Source organism: Lagenorhynchus albirostris, chromosome 5 (assembly GCF_949774975.1).
Source record: "Lagenorhynchus albirostris chromosome 5, mLagAlb1.1, whole genome shotgun sequence".
Classification (NCBI taxonomy): Eukaryota; Metazoa; Chordata; class Mammalia; order Artiodactyla; family Delphinidae; genus Lagenorhynchus; species Lagenorhynchus albirostris.
Window position 1 is genome coordinate 63,708,727 of NC_083099.1, and position 26,580 is coordinate 63,735,306.

Genomic DNA, 26,580 nt, shown 5'->3' on the forward strand with positions numbered 1-26,580 from the left:
AAGCCGGCCTCTGCAGCCCCAGGCTCGCCCCGCATCCGTGCCCCTCCCTCCCCACGGCCTGAGTGAGCCAGAGCCCCCGCATCAGCGGCTCCTTTAACCCCATCCTGTCCGAGCGAAGAACAGACGCCCTCAGGCAACCTACACGCAGAGGCGGGTCCAAATCCAAAGCTGAACTCAGGAGCTGTGCGAACAAAGAGAAAGGGAAATCTCTCCCAGCAGCCTCAGGAGCAGTGGATTAAATCTTCACAATCAACTTGATGTACCCTGCATCTGTGGAATAACTGAATACACAATGAATCATCCCAAATTAAGGAGGTGGACTTTGGGAGCAAGATATATTATTTTTTCCCCTTTTCCTCTTTTTGTGAGTGTGTATGTGTATGCTTCTGTGTGAGACTTTGTACAGCTTTGCTTTTACCATTTGTCCTAGGGTTCTGTCCTTCTGGTTTTATTTTTTTCCTTTTTAAAATTTTTTTCTTAATAATTATTTTTTACTTTTTCTTTTAATAACGTTATTTTATTTTACTTTATTTTATTTTATTATATTTTATCCCCTTCCTCCCTCCCTCCCCCCCCATTCCTTTCTTTCTTTCTTTCTTTCTTTCCATTTTTTCTCCCTTTTATTCTGAGCCGTGTGGATGAAAGGCTCTTGGTCCTCCAGCCAGGTGTCATGGCTGTGCCACTGAGGTGGGAGAGCCAAGTTCACGACACTAGTCCACAAGAGACCTCCCAGCTCCACGTAATATCAAACAGTGAAAATCTCCCAGAGATCTCCATCTCAATGCCAAAACCCACCTTCACTCAACGACCAGCAAGCTACAGTGCTGGACACCCTATGCCAAACAACTAGCAAGACAGGAACACAGCCCCATCCATTACCAGAGAGGCTGCCTAAAATCATAATAAGGCCACAGACACCCCAAAACACACCACCAGACGAGGACCTGCCCACCAGAAAGACAAGATCCAGCCTCATCCACCAAAACACAGGCACTAGTCCCCTCCACCAGGAAGCCTACACAACCCTCTGAACCAACCTTAGCCACTGGGGACAGACACCAAAAACAATGAGACCTACAAACCTGCAGCCTGCAAAAAGGAGACCCCAAACACAGTAAGATAAGCAAAATGAGAAGACAGAAAAACACACAGCAGATGAAGGAGCAAGATGAAAACCCACCAGACCTAACAAATGAAGAGGGAATAGTCAGTCTACCTGAAAACGAATTCAGAATAATGATAGGAAAGATGATCCAAAATCTTGGAAATAGAATAGAAAAAATGCAAGAAACATTTAACAAGGACCTAGAAGAATTAAAGAGCAAACAAACAATGATGAATAACACAATAAATGAAATTAAAAATTCTCTAGAAGGAATCAATAGCAGAATAACTGAGGCAGAAGAACGGATAAGTGACCTGGAAGATAAAATAGTAGAAATAACTACTGCAGAGCAGAATAAAAAAAAAAGAATGAAAAGAACTGAAGACAGTCTCAGAGACCTCTGGGACAACATTAAATGCACCAACATTCGAATTATAGGGGTCCCAGAAGAAGAAGAAAAAAGAAAGGGACTGAGAAAATATTTGAAGAGATTATAGTTGAAAACTTCCCTAATATGGGACAGGAAATAGTTAATCAAGTCCAGGAAGCACAGAGAGTCCCATACAGGATAAATCCAAGGAGAAACACGCCAAGACACATATTAATCCAACTATCAAAAATTAAATACAAAGAAAACATATTAAAAGCAGCAAGGGAAAAACAACAAATAACACACAAGGGAATCCCCATAAGGTTAACAGCTGATCTTTCAGCAGAAACTCTGCATTCAGAAGGGACTGGCAGGACATATTTAAAGTGATGAAGGAGAAAAATCTACAACAATGATTACTCTACCCAGCAAGGATCTCATTGAGATTTGATGGAGAAATTAAAACCTTTACAGACAAGCAAAAGCTGAGAGAGTTCAGCACCACCAAACCAGCTTTACAACAAATGCTAAAGGAACTTCTCTAGGCAAGAAACACAAGAGAATGAAAAGACCTACAATAACGAACCCAAAACAATTAAGAATATGGGAATAGGAACATACATATTGATAATTACCTTATATTTAAATGAATTAAATGCTGCCACCAAAAGACAGAGACTGGCTGAATGGATACAAAAACAAGACCTGTATATATGCTGTCTACAAGAGACCCACTTCAGACCTAGGGACACATACAGACTGAAAGTGAGGGGACGGAAAAAGATATTCCATGCAAATGGAAATCAAAAGAAAGCTGGAGTAGCAATTCTCATATCAGACAAAATACACTTTAAAACAAAGACTATTACAAGACACAGAGAAGGACACTATATAATGATCAAGGGATCGATCCAAGAAGGAGATATAACAATTGTAAACATTTATGCACCCAACATAGGAGCACCTCAATACATAAGGCAAATACTAACAGTCATAAAAGGGGAAATCGACAGTAACACTATAATAGTTGGGGAGTTTAACACCCCACTTTCACCAAGGGATAGATATCCAAAATGAAAATAAATATGGAAACACAAGCTTTAAATGATACATTAAACAAAATGGACTTAATTGATATTTATAAGACATTCCATCCAAAAACAACAGAATACACATTTTTCTCAGGTGCTCATGGAACATTCTCCAGGATAGATCATATCTTGGGTCACAAATCAAGCCTTGGTAAATTTAAGAAAATTGAAATCATATCAAGTATCTTTTCCAACCACAACGCTATGAGACTAGATATCAATTACAGGAAAAGATCTGTAAAAAATACAAACACATGGAGGCTAAACAATACACTACTTAATAACCAAGTGATCACTGAAGAAATCAAAGGCAGAAGACTCAAATCAGTAAAATTAGAAATGAAAAAGGAGAAGTAACAACTGACACTGCAGAAATACAAAGGATCATGAGAGATTACTACAAGAAACTCTATGCCAATAAAATGGACAACCTGGAAGAAATGGACAAATTCCTAGAAATGCACAACCTGCCGAGACTGAACCAGGAAGAAATAGAAAATATGAACAGATCAATCACAAGCACTGAAATTGAAACTGTGATTAAAAATCTTCCAACAAACAAAAGCCCAGGACCAGATGGCTTCACAGGCGAATTCTATCAAACATTTAGAGATGAGCTAACACCTATCCTTCTCAAACTCTTCCAAAATATAGCAGAGGGAGGAACATTCCCAAACTCATTCTATGAGGCCACCATCACCCTGATACCAAAACCAGACATGATGTCACAAAGAAAGAAAACTACAGGCCAATATCACTGATGAACATAGATGCAAAAATCCTCAACAAAATACTAGCAAACAGAATCCAACAGCATATTAAAAGGATCATACACCATGATCAAGTGCGGTTTATTCCAGGAATGCAAGGATTCTTCAATATACGCAAATCAATCAACGTGATATACCATATTAACAAACTGAAGGAGAAAAACCATATGATCATCTCAATAGATGCAGAGAAAGCTTTTGACAAAATTCAACACCCATTTATGATAAAAACCCTGCAGAAAGTAGGCATAGAGGGAACTTACCTCAACATAATAAAAGCCATATATGACAAACCCACAGCCAACATCGTCCTCAATGGTGAAAAGCTGAAACCATTTCCACTAAGATCAGGAACAAGACAAGGTTGCCCACTCTCACCACTCTTATTCAACATAGTTTTGGAAGTTTTAGCCACAGCAATCAGAGAAGAAAAAGAAATAAAAGGAATCCAAATCGGAAAAGAAGAAGTAAAGCTGTCACTGTTTGCAGATGACATGATACTACACACAGAGAATCCTAAAGATGCTACCAGAAAACTACTACAGCTAATCAATGAATTTGGTAAAGTAGCAGGATAGAAAATTAATGCACAGAAATCTCTGGCATTCCTATACACTAATGATGAAAAATCAGAAAGTGAAATTAAGAAAACACTCCCATTTACCATTGCAACATAAAGAATAAAATACCTAGGAATAAACCTACGTAAGGAGACAAAAGACCTGTATGCAGAAATTTATAAGACACTGATGAAAGAAATTAAAGAAGATACAAATAGATGGAGAGATATACCATGTTCTTGGATTGGAAGAATCAACATTGTGAAAATGACTCTACTACCCAAAGCAATCTACAGATTCAATGCAATCCCTATCAAACTACCACTGGCATTTTTCACAGAACTAGAACAAAAAATTTCACAATTTGTAGGGAAACACAAAAGACCCTGAATAGCCAAAGCAATGTTGAGGACAAAAAATGGAGCTGGAGGAATCAGGCTCCCTGACTTCAGACTATACTACAAAGCTACAGTAATCAAGACAGTATGGTACTGGCACAAAAACAGAAAGATAGATCAATGGAACAGGATAGAAAGCCCAGAGATAAACCCACGCACCTATGGTCACCTTATCTTTGACGAAGGAGGCAAGAACATACAATGGAGAAAAGACAGCCTCTTCAATAAATGGTACTGGGAAAACTGGACAGCTACATGTAAAAATATGAAATTGGAACACTCCCTAACACCATACACAAAAATAAACTCAAAATGGATTAAAGACCTAAATGTAAGGCCAGACACTATGAAACTCTTAGAGGAAAACACAGGCAGAACACTCTATGACATAAATCACAGCAAGATCCTTTTTGACCCACCTCCTAGAGAAATGGAAATAAAAACAAAGATAAACAAATGGGACCTAATGAAACTTAAAAGCTTTTGCACAGCAAAGGAAACCATAAACAAGACCAAAAGACAAACTTCAGAATGGGAGAAAATATATGCAAATGAAGCAACTGACAAAGGATTAATCTCCAAAATTTACAAGCAGCTCATGCAGCTCAATATCAAAAAAACAAACAACCCAATCCAAAAATGGGCAGAAGACCTAAACAGACATTTCTCCAAAGAATATATACAGATTGCCAACAAACACATGAAAGAATGCTCAACATCGTTAATCATTAGAGAAATGCAAATCAAAACTACAAGATATCATCTCACACCGGTCAGAATGGCCATCATCAAAAAATCTAGAAACAGGGCTTCCCTGGTGGCACAGTGGTTGAGAATCTGCCTGCCAATGCAGGGGACATGGGTTCGAGCCCTGGTCTGGGAAGATCCCACATGCTGCGGAGCAACTAGCCCCATGAGCCACAATTACTGAGCCTGCACGTCTAGAGACTGTGCTCCGCAACAAGAGAGGCCACGATAGTGAGAGGCCCGCGCACCATGACGAGGAGTGGCCCCCACTTGCCGTAACTAGAGAAAGCCCTCAAAGAGAAACGAAGACCCAACAAAGCCATAAATAAATAAATAAAATTTTTTAAAAAAATCTAGAAACAATAAATGCTGGAAAAGGTGTGGAGAAAAGGGAACACTCTTGCACTGTAGGTGGGAATGTAAATTGATACAGCCACTATGGAGAACAGTATGGAGGTTCCTCAAAAAACTACAGACAGAACTACCATACGACCCAGCAATCCCACTACTGGGCATATACCCTGAGGAAACCATAATTCAACAAGAGTCATGTACCAAAATGTTCATTGCAGCTCTATTTACAATAGCCAGGACATGGAAGCAACCTAAGTGTCCATCAACAGATGAATGGATAAAGAAGATGTGGCACATATATACAATGGAATATTACTCAGCCATAAAAAGAAACGAAATTGAGTTATCTGTAGTGAGGCGGATGGACCTAGAGTCTGTCATACAGAGTGAAGTAGGTCAGAAAGAGAAAAACAAATACCATATGCTAACACATATATATGGCATCTAAGAAAAACAAAAAAAGGAAAAAAGGCCATGAAGAGCCTAGGGGTAAGACAGGAATAAAGACACAGACCTACTAGAGAATGGACTTGAGGATATGGGGAGGGGGAAGGGTAAGCTGTGACAAAGTGAGAGAGTGGCATGGACATATACACACTACCAAACGTGAAATAGATAGCTAGTGGGAAGCAGCCGCATAGCACAGGGAGATCAGCTCGGTGGTTTGTGACCACCTAGAGGGGTGGGATAGGGAAGGTGGGAGGGAGGGAGACGCTAGAGGGAAGAGATATGGGAACATGTGTATATGCATAGCTGATTCACTTTGTTATAAAGCAGAAACTAACACACCATTGTAAAGCAATTATACTCCAATAAAGATGTTAAAAAAATAAAAATAAAAAAATATTAAAACAAACAACAACAACAAAAAACAACTGAATACACAGACACAGTGAACAGACTGGTGGTTGCCAGAGCCAGGAGGGTGAGAGAATGGGCAAAATGGGTAAAGATGGTCAAACAAACAAAATTCCAGTTACAAAATAAATAAGTCATGGAGGTGTAATGTGAGTATAGTTAATAATACTCTACTGTATACTTGAAAGTTGCTATGAGAGTACATCTTAAAAGTTCTCATCACAAGAAAAGAAATCTGTAACTATGTATGGTGAAGGATGTTAACTAGACTTAAACTGCGATGATCATTTCACAGTATATACAAATACTGAACCACTAAGTTGTATACCTGAAACGAATATGTCAGTTATACCCCAATTTTTAAAAAGTAAAATAATTTAAAAACTGTGGTACATCCAGAGAATGGAATTATTCAGCACTAAAAAGAAACAAGCGGGCTTCCCTGGTGGCGCAGTGGTTGAGAGTCCGTCTGCCAATGCAGGGGACACGGGTTCGTGCCCCGGTCCGGGAGGATCCCACATGCCGCGAAGCGGCTAGGCCCGTGAGCCATGGCCGCTGAGCCTGCACGTCCGGAGCCTGTGCTCTGCAACGGGAGAGGCCACAACAGTGAGAGGCCCACGTACCGAAGGGGGGGAAAAAAAAAAAAGAGCTACCAAGCCATGAAAAGACATAGAAAAACCTTAAATGTATATTATTAAGTGAAAAAAGCCAGTTTGAAAAGGCTACATACTATATGATTCCAACTATATGACATTCCGGAAACACTAAAACTATGGAGACAATGAAAAGATCAGTGGTTTCCAAGGGGATGGGTGAAATGAATAGGAAGGGCACAGAGGATTATTAGGGCAGTGAAAATACTCTGTATGATATTATAATGATGCATATATATCATTATATACTTGTCCACATCCATAGAATGTACAATACCAAGAGTAAAGCCTAAGGTAAACTGTGGACTTTCGATGGTTATGATGTGTCAGTGTAGGTTCATCCTGGGTAAAAGAATGTACAGTTCTGACAGATGATAATGGGGGAGGCTATGCACATGTAGGGGCAAAATACATGGGAAAGCACCATACGTGCTTCTTGATTTTGTTGTAAACCTAAAACTGATCTAAAAAAATAAAGTATTTAAAAAAAAAAAGAGAAGAGATACTTCCCCAAAGAGGATATACAAATGGCAGATAAGCACATGAACGTCAGCAATCAGGTAAATGCAAATTAAAATGAGTGATCAGTACACATCTATCAGAATCACTAAAATAAAAATAGCAACACCACCAAATGCTGACAGGAATGTGGTGAAGAAACTGGATCACTCATACATTGCTGATGGGAATGTAAAATGTTACAGTAACCATGGAAAACAGTTTAGCAGTTTCTTAAAAAACTAAATGTGCAACCACCACACAACCCAGCAATTGTGCTTCTGGGCATTTATCCCAGAAAAATGAAGGCTTTTGTTCACACAGAAAACCATACACAAAGGATTATAACAGGCTTATTTATAATAACTAAAAAATGGAAACAACACAGATGTCCTTCAATGGGTGAATGAATAAACAAACTGTGGTACGTGTACACCACGGAACACTACTCAGCAACAAAAAGGAATGAGCTATTGATATATGAAACAGCCTGGAAGAACCTCCAGAGAATTATTATGCTGAGTGAAAAAAGCCAATCCCCAAAGGTTACATACTGTATGATCCATTTATATAACATTTTGGAAATGACAAAATGAAAGAAATAGAGAACAGATTAGCAATTGGCAGGGATTAATGAGGGGTTGGGGCAAGAGGGAAAGTGAGTGTGGCTATAAAGGGGGAACATGAGGTATGCTTGCAATGATAAAAATGCTCCTGAATCTGTCTGTATCAATGTCAATTTCCTGGTTGTGATATCGTACTACAGTTTTGCAAAATGCTACCACTGGGAAATTGAATACAGAACACATGAGCTCTCTGTACTATTTCTCACAACTTAATGTGAATCTACAAATTATCTCAAAATAAAAAGTTTAATTTAAAAAGGATGAAAAAAGTATACCCAAAATTGATTCAAATCAGAAATAAATTAACCTGATAATATAACCACATACAAGAAAATAATTAATTCAAGAAACTTTTGAACACAGTGTTCTGACTATAAATCCTTTCCAAGATATATTCTAAAAATCAAGCAAAGCATCTTGAACTTTAGTAATCAGTTGGTTGTTGGTAATGGTAATAATGTAATAATTCCTAAACTACCTTGTGTGTAACTGAAGATAGAAGAAATAAGTAAATATTATGATATAATGGAAACCAGGGTTTTTGCCCACAGAGAAGGGAGGTACAATTATGGAATGGGGAAAGGTGAAAGACACACACACACACACACACACACACACACACACACACACACACACACACACACACACTTCCTACGTCTATCCACTGAAAGTAACGTGCAGTAATATCCCAGTAGAAATAAGCACATTAAAAGCCCACATAATGGTTTCTGATTTCTGGTCTGGGGTGAGGAAATTACTAGGTAAGCCTGGAACATCTTGTTATTCCAGAAAGCAGTAAAGTGCTCAAAAAATGACAGGAACATGTCAAAAGGTCACAGAAGCCAGCTTGAAGGAGCTCTTACTGCCCAAATTTAAGACAATTTGAACATCAAAATAATTTATGATACTTGATTATAACAAATTAAAAAAGAATCAAATTGTCCTTTTGGAAGTACTAGCCATGGCAATCAGAGGAGAAAAATAAAAGGAATCCAAATTTAAAAAGAAAACTGTCACTGTTTGCAGATGACATGATACTATACATAGAAAATCCTGAAGATGCAACCAGAAAACTACTAGAATTCATCAATGAATTTGGTAAGGTTGCAGGATACAAAATTAATACACAGAAATCTACTGCATTCCTATATACTAACAATGGAAGAGCAGAAAGAGAAATTAAACAATCTCATTTACCATCACATCAAAAAGAATAAAATACTTAGGAAGAAACCTATCTAAGGAGGCAAAAGACCTGTATACTCCAAAAACTATAAGATGCTGATGAAAGAAATCGAAGATGACACAGATGGAAAGATATACCATGTTCTTGTACTGGAAGAATCAATATTGTCAAAATGACTATACTACCCGAGGCAATCCACAGATTCAATGCAATCCCTATCAAATTACCAATGGCATTTCTCACAGAACTAGAACAAAAAAATTTTTAATTTGTATGGAGACACAAAAGACCCCAAATACCCAAAGCAATCTTGAGAAAGAAAAACAGAGCCCGAGGAATCAGGCTCCCTGACTTCAGACTATACTACAAAGCTACAGTCATCAAGACAGTATGGTACTGGCACAAAAACACAGATCAATGGAACAGGACAGAAAATCCAGAAGTAAACCCACACACTGATGGTCAATTCATCTACAACAAAGGAGGCAACACTACACAATGGAGAAAAGGCGGTCTCTTCAATAAGTGATGCTGGGAAAACTGGACAGCCACATGTAAAAGAAGGAAATTAGAACACTCCTTAACACCATACACAAAAATAAACTCAAAATGGATTAAAGACCTAACTGTAAGACAGGATACTATAAAACTCTTAGAGGAAAACAGAGACAGAACACTCTTTGACATAAATCACAGCAATATCTTTTTTGATCTGTCTCCTAGAATGGAAATAAAAAGAAATCAAATGGGACCTAATTAAACTTAAAAGCATTCTCACAACAAAGGAAACCATAAACAAAATGAAAAGACAACCCACAGAATGTGAGAAAATATTTGCAAATGATGCAGCCAACAAGGGATTAATCTCCAAAATCTACAAACAGCTCATGCGGCTCAATAAATGGGCAATGCCCAATCAAAAAAATGGGCAGAAGACCTAAATAGACATTTCTCCAAAGAAGACATACATATTGCCAAGAAGCACATGAAAAGATGCTCAACATCACTAATTATTAGAAAAATGCAAAGCAAAACTATGAGAGGGCTTACCTAGTGGCGCAGTGGTTAAGAATTCATCTGCCAATGCACGGGACACAGGTTCGAGCCCTGGTCCGGGAAGATCCCATATGCCGTGGAGCAACTAAGCCAATGCACCACAGCTACTGAGCCTGAGCTCTAGAGCCCGTGTGCCACAACTACTGAGCCCAAGTGCCACAATTATTGAAGTCCACGCGCCTAGAGCCCATGCTCCACAACAAGAGAAGCCACCGCAATGAGAAACCCATGCACCACAACAAACAGTGGCCCCCACTAGCCGCAACTAGACAAAGCCTGTGTGTGGCAACGAAGACACAACACAGGCAAAAATAAATAAATAAAATAAGTAAATAAATTTATTTTTAAAAAAACTACAATGAGGTATCACCTCACACCAGTCAGAACAGCCATCATCAAGAAGTCTACAAACAATAAATGCTGGAGAGGGTGTGAAGGAAAGGGAACCCTCCTTACAAAGAACCTTACATTCTTTGATGAGAATGTAAATTGGTACAACCACTATGGACAACAGTATAGAGGTTCCTTAAAAATCTAAAAATAGAACATGATCCAGCAATCCCACTACTGGGCATATAACCAGAGAAAACCATAGTTTTCCCAGGATATGTGCACCCCAATATTCACTGCAGTGCTGTTTACAATAGCCAAGACATGGACGCAATCTAAATGTCCACTGACAGATGAATGGATAAAGAAGATGTGGTACATATATACAATGGAATATTACTCAGCCATAAAAAAGAATGAAATAATGTCCTTTGCAGCAACATGGATGGACCTAGAGATTATCATGCTAAGCGAAGTAATTCAGACAGAGAAAGACAAATATTATAGGATATCGTTTATATGCAAAATCTAAAAAAAATGATACAAATGAACTTATTTACAAAACAGGAGCAGACTCACAGACTTAGAAAACAAACTATGGTTACCAGGGGTGGGGAGGGAAGGGTGGGGGAGGGGATAAATTGGGAGTTTGGGATTGACATATACTCACTACTATTTTTAAAATAGATAACCAAGAAGGACCTATTGTATAGCACAGAGAGCTATGTTCAGTATTCTGTAATAACCTAAATGGGGAAAAAATTTGAAAAAGAATAGGAACACATATATGTATAACTGAATCACTTTGCTGTACACCTGAAACTAACACAATATTGTTAATCAACTATACTCCAAAATAAAATTAAAAAATAAATAAATAAAAATAAAATAGAAAAAGATTAGATCCTAACATACCTTCCAACTCTGAAAGCGTGGTGTAAGCAGTCCCAAACTTTACTGGTAGAATACACACCAAATTCATGATAGTGGCTGCTTCTTGTGAGAGAAGGATGAGAAAGAGACTCTGAAAGAAAGCAGCAAGGACTCTAACTTTATCTGAAGCAAGAGTGATGAACAAATGGAAACACCGGTTACATCTGGGTGGTGGGAACTCTGATGTTCGTAGTATGTGTTTTCTGTTATTTTTTATAAATCTTAAACCTAAACACACACACGCACACACACAAATTATGTTACTTGATTATAACAAATTAAAAAGAATCAAGTTGTCTATAATAAAACCTAAAACAGAGGGATATATAGGTAGAGAAGAGAAACCTCTTCTTTACAAAAGAATGCTATCAAATAGTAGGAATCACAGAATTAGAAAATCACTATTTTGCAACAACAATGAAATAAGTGATTCACACAAGACTCCTCAGTCAATACTAAAATCACTGGGTTAAAGTTTGTTGGGGAACAGGATATTCACTCAGTGTCAAAGTATCACCCCACCGATTACTTATCCTTAAACAGTGACAAAAATAATTTTAAAAAGAAAAATAACAAAGGGAAACAATATTTTTATAATGGACAGATTTGGCACTTATCACTTTAGCACCAGCACTAGTGGAACACACTGACTTGTCTCCTCATGTTAATGCTGTAAGAAAGGTACAATATTCACCTATGTAATAACTAGACAAAAATGTTCAACCTAAATCTAATAAGGCAAATCTAAAATATGGGAGATAGTATAGGCAGTTAATCTGGACTCCTCAAAAATTTCAATACCATCCAAAAACAGTGTGATTATTCTAGAATGATTAAAGAAGATACTAAAGTGATACAATAATGAAATGTGATGCATGAATCTTATTTTTCCACTCATTTTATTTATTTCACTTGTTCAACCATTTTACTGAGGTATAACTGACACTGAAAAAGCTGTACAGATTCAATGTAGAAAATGTGATGAGTTCGGAGATAAGTATACACCCATGAAACTAGCACCACAATCTAGGCCATTAAAATATCCATGTGATGTATGAATCTTGATTGGATCCCAAATTGGAAAAAAAAAAGTCAGCTATAAAATTCATTTTTTGAAGATAAAGGAAACTATGTTAGATGGTACTCCTGAATTACTGTTATTATCTTAGGTATGATTAGTATTGTGGTTACATAGGAAAATGTCCTCTTTCTTAAGAGGTATGATGAAACATTTAAGTGAAATGTCATGTCTGCAACTTACTTTTAAATGGTTTAAGAAAAAAGTACATGTGTGTGCATGTGTGTGTAGACAGAAAGATAAAGCAAATGAGTCTAACAGACAGAGTATTCCATAAAATACCAAATAATTACACTCTTAGTGTTTTTATTTCACTAAAGGTCTGTTTAAGTGAGATACAGAGGAAGAAATACATTCTATATCACACCAAGAATCTAGTTTTAAATAGACAAATAAGCACTAGGGAGGTTAAAGAATTTGTCCTGAATGGACTGTTTTGGGACATTGTGCAGACACAACTGGAAGGATTTATCATACATTGTTGGCACTCCAGATACTGCACGTTTTTGGCAGTGTGCTTACAGAATACTACTAAATATCAGGATATTCAAAAGCAAGCCAACAATAAGAACAGGAGAAACACAACAAAAAAGTCTGTGACTTTGAGTAAAGTAACTTGCAAAAACTACAATTAAATCTACTTTGTCCACCCATTCTAAAAGCCAGGACCCCTCTGTTAACTAGCACTTTTGCCATTTTTCTACGCAAAATCAGTATTCCAAATAACAGCTAAGTATCGCTACAGGATCGTGACAGACTTAAATCATTAAAGTTAAATATGTACAGTTTCACTTTAACAGTTTTGTAATATTCTGATCCTTTGAAACGTGTTAACCCATGTTTGATATGACAGTTCTCTACTAACTGGTATACCTGATTAACCAGAACTATCCATTGCTTAACAATGGTGGAAAATAGGATGGAGTAGGGGAGTGGGGAGTACAATATAAGATTCCATGATAAAAAGCAGATAATCATCACAAAGTAACTATTATAAAATAAACCTTTCAACAGTGAGGGCAATTTAAAAACTCGATTTCTAAATGTCATCCTATTTGAAATGTATATTTTTACCATCTGTATTGTGTTGTAGTGTGTAATTGAACAAATGACTATGGTTACAAAGTGAATTCCAGGTTAACCAGGACATTTTTGGAAGGGGAAGCAGTTGGAATTGGGGACTTTGACAATCATCACACTATGACAATAACATGTAACTATGTTATTATCCCCATATTAAGAATGATGATAAAGCAGAAACTAACACACCACTGTAAAGTAATTATACTCCAATAAAGATGTTAAAAAAAAAAGATGAAACAAAGACGGAGGTTAAGTAACTTCCCCCAAACCATATAACTAGTAAGTGGGCAGAGCCAGCATTCAAACACAAAGCCCAACTCCAGAGCCTGCCCTCAGGATGACTAGGCTACCTAGTATTTCCATTGTTTGTTTGTTTTGAGGAGTGGCTGATGCTGAACACCTGTACTAAGTACTGCTTTACATCATATAATATTCACAACAACCCTGTGAAGCAGGATTTTTAGTCCTGTTTTTCAGAAGAGAACACTGAAGCTGAGAGAGGTTGAGTAACCTGTCGGAAGTTACACTGCCAATGGATGGAAGAACCAGGATTCAACTCAGGTGTGTCTGACTCCACAGCCCTTGCCCTTAATAGGACTACACTCTGCCTTCCACATTCTATGTATAAAACATTCCTTATTTTTCTAGGAAACACATCTTCTACTAGACAACTGTTAGCTGTTAAACATATGTTCCTGAATTTGTTTGGAATTAATAACACTTAATTTCTCTGAAAATATTACTTCTTGTAAATTAATGAGATTTCACAATATGAGAAAACAAACTTAAAGTGAGGGTGTTATAATGTAGGAAATTATCATAGAAAAGCCCTCAAAAGCTATTTGGTTCAAATCCCTAAGTTCAACAGACTTGGAAACTAATAATAATTAATGGTATGTATGCAAATCTAACCAAAAAAAGGGCTTGCACCAGTTAGGGAGCAGTTGAAGATGTGACAAGACTGAACCTTCATATTATACAAATACGTTATCAAATGTTTTTTAAAAGCATAGTTTTATAGAGTTTGCAACCACTCCAAAAACGTTCACAATTCATATAATTGCCCCTCTCTTAAAATCAGAAACCATTCTCATTTTACTTATTTAAATCCTCCTTGTTTGAAAAAAATTTTTAAATAGCTGAAATCCTCCTCACTGTACCCTGAGTGGAACCAAGAAACCCAGAGACCTGGTTACCATCCGGTTTGTGAGATTCTAATGCACATTGACCACATGTGGCCAGGGCTACTCGGCAAGTTTCCTAATCTAAAAAATGAGAATAACAGTACCTACTTCACAAGGTTGTTGTGAGGTGTAAATGAGCTAACACATGCAAAAAGGTTACAACTGTGCCTGCATATAAGCAACAGGTGTGTTATCTGTTATCACTGAAGTTGGTGTGTGTCCATTACTGAAGCACCACTTGGATGGGAAAATACCTATCAGCTTTCTCTTTCTCTGGAAAAGCTTTGAGGAAACTCACTCAGAACTTGATTTCACCTTTGCACGGTAACACCTGTATCCTCTTCCTTTAACCACCAGGCACGTGAAGAACCCTCATTAGTAGAAAAAAGCTTCAGTTGGCTCCATCTAATCAAACTACCACTCCGTTTTTTGCTAGTTTTCACAGTCAAACAACCTTAAATATATTTTCTGTAGCTTCTGTTATTGATATGACTGAGTTGCCCCTTAGGAAAACCGACTGGCATTACCCTGGGGAAGTCAGAACTTGATTTTGGGGGTTGTGTAAAGCAGGAAAATAGAACAAATAGAGTAACGCAAAAACCACAATGCTAATATACTAACTAGTGGAGAGAAGTGTATTTGCCCCTCCTGACAGTTAAATCCTCTAATCGGCTCTTTCCCTCCCTATAGGAAATCTATAAATAAGAAGCCAAATTATAACCAAACATTTGCTGGGACAGTCCAGTCACAGGGACCAGACGTTTAAGCCTGTAGGCAGTGCCACCTTCTCTGAACAGTCTGCAAACACCACTTCCAAATTCTGCCTCTCCAACTCCCATTTTTCTATAATTCAATGCTGCCCATCTACCCTCTGCTGTAAGTCTTTCTTTAGATATGTTAATATCATCTATTAGACTACATCAAGTGCCACTCTTCCTGCTTTCAACCTGAAAAAGACAGACATCTTTTAAGATGTCTTTGAGATGTCTGCATCTTTTAAGATGCAGAAAACTGAGCTCACCTATTTTGTGATTTTATTAAGCCAATACAGCTGAGTTCTGCGGGTGGTACCAACATCATACCACATACACTCCCCCACCTCCACCCACCCCTGACACACCTCTAATCACTTTTGCTTTGATAGCTCTTAACTTGGACTTCATTCCCCACCATATTCAGTGACCTCTCTACAGTTCCCATTCTTCTGTATTTCACTATGGCAATTGATACAATTTGCCACCCATTTCTTAAAAACTTTCCCCATCACTGGTTTTAACAAAGCCTAAAAACTGTTGATTTTGCTCATTAACTTTTTTTTTAATTTATTTATTTTTGGCTGTGTTGGGTCCTTGTTGCTGCACGCAGGCCCTCTCCAGTTGCAGCGAGCGGGGGCCACTCTCCATTCAGGTGCACAGGCCTCTCATTGCGGTGGCCTCTCCTGTTGCGGAGCATGGGCTCTAGGCGTACAGGCTTCAGTAGCTGTGGCACGTGGGCTCAGTAGTTGTGGCTCGCAGGCTCTAGAGCGCAGGCTCAGCAGTTGGGGCGCACGGGCTTAGCTGCTCCACAGCATGTGGGATCTTCCCGGACCAGTGTTCAAACCCATGTCCCCTGCATTGGCAGGTGGACTCTCAACCACTGCACTACCAGGGGAGCCCTGCTCATTAACTTTAAATTGCTCCACAGTACCTATGGTGGTTAAGCGTCCAGGTCCTAGAATCAGATAGACATGGATCCAAATCCAAGGCTCTACTTCTTACTAGCTATGTGCCCACGGGAGAGTTACTCCTTTAAGCCTTTTTCCTCCACTACAGAATGGACATAATGACATAATTGGCTGTTGAGTGCTTAGCATAATCATCTTACTCTGGCACAAAGTAATCACTCAATAAATATTAATTATTACCTTTGTGTCCTAATTCTCCTGCCATTTTATTCTTCTCTTTCTACCTTGAAGAATTCACCATCTCAAACAGCTTTGACTAATAATGCAATTAAGTATATTCCTGAAGTTACTGTGGCAGGATTAAACCTTTCATCCTCTTCATCAGTAATAAAGAAAATCATTATTTCTAGATTTCACCAATATCTAAGAAATAACCTGCTGAAAACTGATTTCATTTTCATACTCTTTCTTAAAGTACTCATTTCCCTTGGCCTCTACAATACCATACTTTAAGATTTTTCTTCTCTGGCCATCTCTTCTCAGACTCTACTGCCAGCTCATCCTCCTGCAACCAGCCTCTAAATGTTAGTGTTCTAAAGGGAAAGCCTAATGGTTTTCTTCATTTCTCATACTGTAGTCTCTCCCTTGGCAATCTCATGCTTCATCATGGTTACAACTGCAATCTATAAAGAAGTAAATGAAGTGCAGACTTCTAGTGCAGACTTCTCCAAGTTCCAGATCCCCTATATCCAACTGCCTACTGACATCACCATGCTATGACAAAGCAACTTAAACTCCATAGATACAAAACTGGATTCATGGTCTTCGTGGGTTCATGATTCCATGATCAACCAAACCTAGTTCTTCTCCGGTATTTTTTTTTAGTGAATGAATGGCATCACCATCCATCCAAGCTGCATAAGGCAAAATTCTAGAAATCTAGAAGTTACCCTTTATAACTCCTCTTCCTCCCCTTCCAAATTTAATCTATTCCAATTTCCATTAAGTGGATATTGCTGCATGAATTTCAACCTATTTTTTACACTAATACAAAAATAATCTCCCTTGCTGACTTCATTCCTCCACTAACCATTTTATCACTATCATGCCAAGGTCTCTATCAACTGAAACTTCCCCACCTTGCCTGTTCATCCCTCCCTAACATCTATCTCAACAATCAAATTTCTTATTTCTTCTAAATATTCTACCTACTCAAGCCACAAAAAAAATCTACTTTACAATTTCTGCATATGATTTATTCTTTCCCATTCCTCTTCCCTATCCAAGTCATGTCTTTTTCTCTCTCAAAACTCTTCTTAGAATCCTTCATTCGTTCATTCGTTAATTCAACCCAATATCACTCCTTACTAGGAAAATAAATAAATAAATAAAGTTAGATTCAGGGTCACAGTTTATTCAGCCCAATAATCTGTCTTTGACAGAGACACCAACAGAACACATATAGTTTTCCTCCCATAGTCCTCAAAATCAGTTATTACCCTAATATACTAATTATTTCCTCTATATTAAGCACTGCATCTTTCAACATACACATATTTTATGTCTTTTATGAACAGGTGTGTATTTTCAGCCTTTTCTACTTCACAAGGTTATAAACTTCACAAGTTTAACATCAACCATATAAAACTGACTTTTCTTTATTTGTTCCGAATTTCCTCTCAAGCACCTCAAGGTAGTCCTCCTATTTTAGCATTTTCTGACTTGGTGAACAGCTGGTAGTTTTTTTCACCCATATCACTTGTGATTTTAAAGGAACACAAAAATAAATACAGCATGCATCACACCCTTACACTCTGCTTACAGGGCATGATCCAGCTGTATTCATATCTGTATTCCTGTTTCCGTAATAATGTCTCATGAAGAGAAGGTGCTCTATACATGTTCAACAAAATTAAAGGAATTCTGCTTAGGCCTGATGTTGTGTTCATGAATGCCAAAAGAAGTAGAACCTCTCAAATACGTTAACTCTGCTTCTGTTCAATAAAAATAATATTTGGGCTTAAAAAAGGGAGAAAGAATTGGTGCCTAGTATAGGTGAGGACACTGTAACAGAGCACCTTGCTGCTCTTAACGAACTGAAGCTGCTCTTCGATGTGATCACCGAACCACTGCCAGCGGAGGAAGCACAGAGACCCAGAGGGCTGCCAAAGACTAGAAAAGAGGAAATAAATGTAGGCCTGATTAAAAAAAAAAAAAATAGAAAGAATTGACAACAGTCCAGTATACTCAATGCCCATCCTTTTCTAAATTCAGATTATTTAAAAAATAGCTTCTAATCACTTAGGAAAGAAAATGCTAAGCATTTGTGGAACCAACCTATGTTATACCAGACTAATTAATTTCCTTTCTTTTTTTTTTTTTACGAGAGTATCTTTACAGATAGACAGACATCACACATCAAAAAGATGTAAAAGTAGTATGTTGGTAGAATTTCAACAAAGTATTTGACCAGGTTCTCATCACACCCATATGGATAAGATAAACAGAAGATGGATAACGGTACAATTAGGTAGTGAGGTAACTGTTTAACGACCATAACAACAAGTGCTCATTAATGAATTGTTATCAACCTGAAGGGCAGTTCAGGACTTTCATCTGTGGCCTTTCCCTGTTCAACAATTTTACCAATAGGAGGAAAATATATCTACGGGATCAGTGAGTACCCATATCCAAATACACATATATAACTGTGAGATAGGCAAGCGCTGTAACTTATGCCACAAATGTAAAACAAACACACAAACAACAAAGAGGCTTAATGGCTTAGTTCACATCAAGCTTAGTTCAATCTGACAGCAACAAGCTCAATATGATGTGGAAACAAGAAAAACTAATGTGATGCTAGCTGCAGCAGTAGTATCTCAAACATGGGTGACAGCAGTCCTGCTTAACTCTGGACAGATCAGACCACAACTGGGATATGCTGTACCCTTCTATGGGTCACTGTCTTCAAAGGATCATAACCATGCTGGCACATGTTCAGAACAGAAAAACCAGGATGCTTAGGGGCCTGAATACCATTAAAGGAAAGGCAGGAGGGAATGGAGATTTATAAATAGGACAAAGCAATGCCTTGAGAGGAAAACAATGGCTACCTTCATTCAGTCATTCAACAAACATGAATTTCAAACCTATTTCTGGCCAGACATTGTGGCTGTGACTGGGGATATAGGAAAAAGACAGTCTATATCTGTGAGAAATTCATGTGTATATCTGAAGAGTTGAAACAGATTTGATCTAAAAAAGCTTTAGATTGTTCTATATGATTTCATAAGGTAGAAATAGGAGCAACGGAAAGAAGTTCTAACGTAATTGATTTCAGCTGCATATAAGGAAGAGCATTTTAAGAGTCAAAGCTGTCTAATGAAGGAAGAGGCTGCCTGAGTAGACAAGGTTCCCATCAGTAATGGTGTACTTAAAGAGGAGACTGCTGAAATAAGACAGGCACTGAACTGGGCCATTTTTAATGTTCCTCACCTTCTACACTATGATTCTTTCTGTACTTCCTCAGGAAATGGACTCACCAGGTTCACCCTACTTATGTACTACAGCATCACAGGTTTCCCACAGTTGTGACTTCCAACTTTGTACCCTGTCCCCCACTGAAGCGATGCCATATAATTAGGTATGGATCTGAGAGCAACAGGAATAATGCAATATAGGAAGAAACTGACCCATCAGCACAGAGAATGCAAAAAAAAATCAGTACTGTTCAATGTGCCTTATATTTGTAAAGAAAATGTAAGAATTCTCTATCCTCGAAGTAATAAATTCAATTTAAAATATTACGGAAAAAAAACTTTTTAACAAGTCTATAGAGTAAAACAAATGTGGCAAAATGTTAACAGTTGTTAATCTAGGTGTGTAACACTACAGTGATCCTCTTTCAGTGTTGTGTATGTTTGAAATTTTTCAAAATAAAAAGTCTGAAAAAAATTTTTAGAAATATATTATGTTCAATTAATATAAATAAGGATCTGCTATGTACTGCATCTCTTGTTGGAAGCCATTTTTTTCTAACCAACAAGGAAAAAATAATTTTAATTTAAGATCACTTTGAGAATTTGTGTCCTAAATAAGCACTCCAAACCCCTCTACTATAACGTTATGTGGAAACTAAGTTTAGAATATATTTCTAAAAAGAAATAATTCACCAGATACAGTAGGCCAAATACCATGAACTAATCAAATTATGAAATTGATTAAATGGCTACTTAAATCCATTTTAAAAATCACAGGCGGGATAAACGTAGAGAAAGGTCTAGACCATTTACTTTTATAAATTGGTTTAAAATTATTGAAGCTTATTTTCATTCATTTTATTTTTGTAATTTTAAAACACTCTCTAGAATACACTGGCTCTATATGCTGGAACTGGGTATTCAAACAGTTCACCCGTCCAAACTGTTAATATTAACTTCTTGGAAGCAGTCCCTCACACTTTAGCACTTTCTCAGTCTGGATACAAGAAATGGGCTACGATTGGAATTCCAAGGGCTCCCTTTCTTTTAAATAGCAGCCTGTTAAGACAAAAGTGATAAAAAGAGGGGAGCATCTTTTAACCACCAGCCCCGAAAAAAGGCTTCCCCTTAGGTTGTCGTCAACTCTGACTGCTGTCGACCCTTTTTCAACACACTGCCTGGTAGTTTCGGTTGAAAAACAAAATGGAAAAAAAAAAATTTTTTAATATATATATGTCCCATTTTCCTGGGGCAGGTAGATAGATCCCCTTTTGTAGAAGTGGCTAAAGCTAGGCTCCCCACGGATTTCATCTCGTTGCCAAGGCAGCGCCGACCCGACTGGTCCGGCACGAGGGCAGTTCCCGCCGCCCGGACCCCAGGGCGGCCCTGGCCTGCGGCAGAGCAGCCCCGGCCCAGCCCGGAGCCCCCCAGGCCGCAGAGTCCCTGCCGCGACCCCGGACGGCCCGGCGGGCGCCCCGGGACCGCGGCGAAAGGCGGGGACATGAGGCTCGACTTACAGTGACACCATCCGAGGTGACAGCACCAGTGCAGCTTGAAGCACTTGCCGTGGCTGTGCGTGGCACAGATTGAGAGCCCGTCGCACGGCTGGAAGTCGGGTCTGCGGGCGGCGCAACTCCGCGCCAGGGCCTGAGCCTCGTCCACTTTCTCGCTCTTCCAACCGCGCTCGGGCGCCGGCGCCGCGGCCGCACACATTTCCTCTCCCTCCGCGGAGCCGAGACCCGGAGCTCAGGAGGAGCGGCGTCTGGGCGGGCAGGAAACCGAGCCGGCTGAGGACGCGGGAGGGCGGGGCGCGAGCTGGGAGTCACGCCACCGCTTGAAGGTGGCGGTGGCGGCGGCGGGAGCGCAGCAACCCCAGGTTAGCACAGGAGCCGCCCCGGGTGCGACCGCGGTCTGGGCCTGCCGCCGCCTTCCCTCCCTCCGCCGTGGCGCGCGCCGCGCCCCCACGCGCACACGCACGCGCACACGCCGACCCCGGCAGACGCCACGAGTCCCTCCGCCAACCCCGCCTCCTCACACACGCCGGGCTTGGGTGCTGGGTCGTTGGCGTACCCCGCAGCCGCCGCACACTCAGTCCTCAGAGGCTGAGCCCGACCGACGGAGGGCCGTTAGGAACACAACCACCACGGCGGCTCGGTTTTCACACGCAGGCCAGCTTCCAGGAACACTTCCCACACTCAGTCCCCACACACACTCCCCTTCGACACACACGTCCACAATCCGCAGAGGGCTGTGCACGCTGAGGACACGCCCTCCCAGACGTCCAGTGGGCTGGTCCCTGCGCAACTGGGAGCAAGGCTTTCTCACACGCACAGCTTCTCCCCACGCGCACCCCACGTTGCCCTCGTACACATCCCCCAGAGGGTCTGGGCACCCAGGCCCCTGGGGGCGCGTGCACATATGCACGCAACAGACGCGCGCTCCCCCGGGGCTGCCTCCTGCTGCCAGCAGGGCCACTGGGGCGCACGTCCCGGGCCACGCACGGCCACCAGCCCCTCGCGGCCCCTGGTAACCATCGCTCGCCCAGGTCTCAGCCCGAGGCTGCAGCCCCGCCTTGCTGCGGGGGAAAGTAACCAAGCTGGGTGCCGTGGTGTGTGTGTGTGTGTGTGTGTGTGTGTGTAAAAGAGATGCACGGGAAGTGCGATGCACGGGACTGGTATGTGGAATGTGTTGCGTGTGTGTATTTTGGCATGTATGTGATGTGTGGGCGTGTATGCTTGTTATGTGGAGTAGGTGTGGTGTGTGTGTAATTGGATGTGTTGTTAAGTGAGTACATGGTACATGTGTGGTGTGCATGATGCCTGTGACTGTTATGTGAACTGTGTGATATGAGGTGTGTATACACGTGTATGTGGCATGGATGCATGTGACCAATGTGGAGTGTCAGTGGTGTGTTTATGTGTGGTAGGGTATATGTTCTGTGTGTGATATTCGAGTAGCTGAGTATGTGTGTATCCATGTGTACGTGGGGTGCGGTGGGCACGGTTGTTACATAGCATGTGTGTATGTGTGTGTGGTATGTATGTGGCAGTGTGGTGCATATGACTGGCATATTGAGTGTATGTGTGCGGTGTATGCGGGTGGAGTTGGGTGTGTGCAGTATGTGTGTTTGTGGGCATACAAACAAGACTCGTGTTTGCCATGGACTCTGTGCCTTTGTGTGTTAATGCCCACCCTGGCCAGCAGGTGTAACTGGCCCTGAAGGTGACTGCAACTCTCCCACCCAATCAGCTTGCCTTCTTCCCTCTTGAGGACAAGTTGCTCCAAATAGATTTTCCATGCTAGGCTCCGCTGCTGAGAGCCCACCCCGGGCAGGGTTCAGTGAAGAGAAAACAAACCATTTGCTCCCGGGGAGCACAGTTGGGAATTAGTGTTTCCCTGCAACAAGGCCAGAACCCAGCCTTGAACACAGAAAAGGAGGGGACCTCCTCTTGCTATTTGCCAAACATTTTTCAGAGCAGAGGAAAATGCCTGTAATCGCCAAGGTTCAGGGAACAACAACAAAGCCTTTCAGTACAAATGCTGTGTGGGAACATGTTTATGCCCAGGTCCACCTTCTCCATTACTTTATTCCTTTCCTGCTTTGCACTGACAAGGAGACTCATCATGGTTTTGAAATAACCAAATTCATCTTCAAGCTTTGAAAATCCTCACTGCCATAAGCAATCTTCCCTTTTATTTAACCTTGGCTTAAGAAGGGAAATGTAATTTGCATATGTCTGACTCTAGTGAAGGCTTCATTTATTAGGGGTTGAAGAGAGACAATTTGGTGGCAAAGGTATTTTCAAGAAAGGTATGAATCAAAATCTCAAAATATGGTTCCCTCCAATAAGCTAACACTGAAACAGTTATAAACATGAAACATCATATCTTCAGCTTCAGCCCCAGGCGTCCCTCTCCCCCACCAAAAAAAATCCTAAGGAAGTACATCCCTGACTTATAAAATTTCTCCATCCCTGCTGTTAATTTCACAGTCTGACCCACCTCAGAATAACATGAATAAAAGGAAGGAAAAATTTAATCCAAGAAATTCATAATCCATTACTGCTGTAGCAAGCCAAACCAGAATTTTTCGAAAAGGGGATTCCCATCTCTCCTACCCTATTTTTCTCCTTCCCCAACCCATAAATTCACTCTAATACTGTCCATGTTATATAAGGTCTTATAACAGAAATCTTTCAGTAACTAGTATTTGAACAGAATCCTTCCACTGGCTTTTACTCTAGGGTGAACCATATAAGATTCTACTATATGAAATCATGCCATCTTAGCTAGTGAAAAATGAGCACAAGAAGTAATGTGTCATATTGAGGAGGCAAGGTAAATTACCCAAATACCCTACTTTATGTTAGCCATATGATTTGAAGCTGAGAAGCCTTTACATTTTCTATAACATAAAATTCATTCCATTCCCTTGCCCTAAAGATGTTATTAACCTCTATTGTCTGCAGTGGGGCGGGAGGAGGTATATGTGCTGTGACCTGTCAAACGTGTATACACACAGCGTTCGGGATGTGTTGTCGGGATATAAGCTTTTTTTTTTTTTTTTTTTTTTTTTTTTTTTTGCGGTATGCGGGGCTCTCACTGCTGTGGCCTCTCCCGTGGCGGAGCACAGGCTCCGGACGCGCAGGCTCAGCGGCCATGACTCACGGGCCCAGCCGCTCTGCGGCACGTGGGATCTTCCCAGACCGGGGCACAAACCCGTGTCCCCTGCATCGGCAGGCGGACTCTCAACCACTGCGCCACCAGGGAAGCCCCATCCATAAATATTTAAACATCTATTTCTAAATGAACTTTTAAAAACCATAAGTCACAATACAATTATCACATAGCAGGATACAATTTGACCATAATTATGAACTTGTTCCATAGCTGCTGACCACCTATCCGGCTCCCCTTTAAGAATGCTGCTGCCTGGAATTTTCCTCTTTCCTGTCTCTTTCTCTCCTGCCTACCTCTTTAGCTTATCTGCCACTTCCTCAAGTTTTCTCTGACCAACCCAAACTAAGTTATATACACATTTCCTTTGTATCACTTAACTCAACTTTAAACACATAATTAAAGAAGGAACTATTGAACTAATGTCTTTCCTCATCCCCCCTCCTCTGCTACAAATTGTAGGCTCCTTGAGGGCAGGAACATGGCCTCTGTCTTGTTCACCATATTGTTCCCAATACTTAATGCAGAGAATAAGTCATTGAAGTAGTGGAAATTATTCCATCTCAGACTCCCAAAGACTGGAAAAAGTCCATCTGTGGTAAATTGTTTGTAAATGCGTGTGAATAATTCCTATAATTACTTTTCCTGTAACCATATCCTTGAATATTTCCCTCCCGCACTGATTCTGAGCTTAGCTACATGTATTAGTTAGCTATTACTGTGTAATAAATCACTCCAAAATTAACATAACACAGCTTCTGTGGGTCAGGACTCCAGGCATGACTTGGCTAGGTCCCCTGCTTCAAAGTCTCTCATAAGGCTACAATGAAGGTGTGGGCCAGGGCTGCATTCTCATCAGAAGGTTGAACTGGGGAAGGATCTGCTTCTAAGATCCCTCAGTGACTAGTTTGCAAGGATTTGATTCCTTAAAGAACTGTTGGGCTGAGGGTCTCAGTTCCTCACTGGTTGTTGGCTGGAAGGTACCCTCAATTCCTTGCCACATAGACCTCTTCATAAGTCATCTTGCTTTACCAGAACAAGCATGTAAAAAGAGTCAGAGAGTGTCAGTCTTTTATAACCTAGTCTCAGAAGTGATATCCCATCATTCTTGCCATATTCTATTCATTAGAAGCAAGTCAGTAGGTCCAGCCCTCAAACAAGGGGTGGAAGTTACACAAGGACATGAATATCAGGAGGCAGGAATCATTGGGAGCCATTTCAGAAGCTACATACCACATCATGTGAATTGCTTTAGCCAACGGGAGAATAGAAAACATGCTTAGCAAAGATTTCCAAAGGACATACTCATTGGGATTTGCCCTTTCTTTCTGTGCTTGAAACTGTGAGACCAACATGTATACAAGCCAGAGCAAGCCTGCTGGAGGGTGAAATGCCTTGTGGAGGAGAATGGAGGTGCCCCCAGTTGACAATTCCCAGCCAACCGTCTATTAACCACTAGAGCATCAGTGAGGCTATACTAGATCATCCTAGACCAACCAGCTGATCCCAGAAGCATAAGAAAGTCCGGTAGAGCTCTGCTGAGCCAGTCTTGAACAGAACAACCACAAGGACACACCACAAAATCAGGAGCTGCATAAAACAGTTGTTGTTTCAAGCTGCTAAGTTTTGAGTAAGTAGTTTCTTACAGAGTAAAGCTAACTGATACACCCCCCAATTCTCTCATGTTGTAGGCAAATAATTGAGTATTCAAGAGGCTAAGTGACTTGCTCAATGTCACAGTGCCACAGGCACAGTGGGACAAGTTCTCTAGGACTGGGCATCAGAACAATACAGATGGTTCAAGTCTAAGCTCTGTTTTTTTTCTGGCTTGGAGACCTGGGCAAATCCTTTATGCTTTCCGGGGTTCAGTTTCTTTGT

At 40.2% G+C, this 26,580-nt stretch overlaps 1 protein-coding gene across 3 annotated transcripts in view; it reads right to left on the reverse strand.

Annotated features, from left to right (window-relative positions):
- Nucleotides 1–21,874, reverse strand: part of C5H3orf70 (chromosome 5 C3orf70 homolog) — a 104,429-nt gene extending 82,555 nt beyond the window's left edge. For all 3 annotated transcript variants that reach the window (XR_009540706.1, XR_009540705.1, XM_060150215.1), the window contains exon 1: nucleotides 21,543–21,874. Coding sequence is in view for 1 of the 3 variants with exons in the window: in XM_060150215.1 (XP_060006198.1) it covers nucleotides 21,543–21,738 (196 nt within the window). In the remaining 2 variants the exon portion in view is untranslated. The remainder of the gene's footprint in view (nucleotides 1–21,542) is intronic.
- Nucleotides 21,875–26,580: the final 4,706 nt, after the last annotated feature.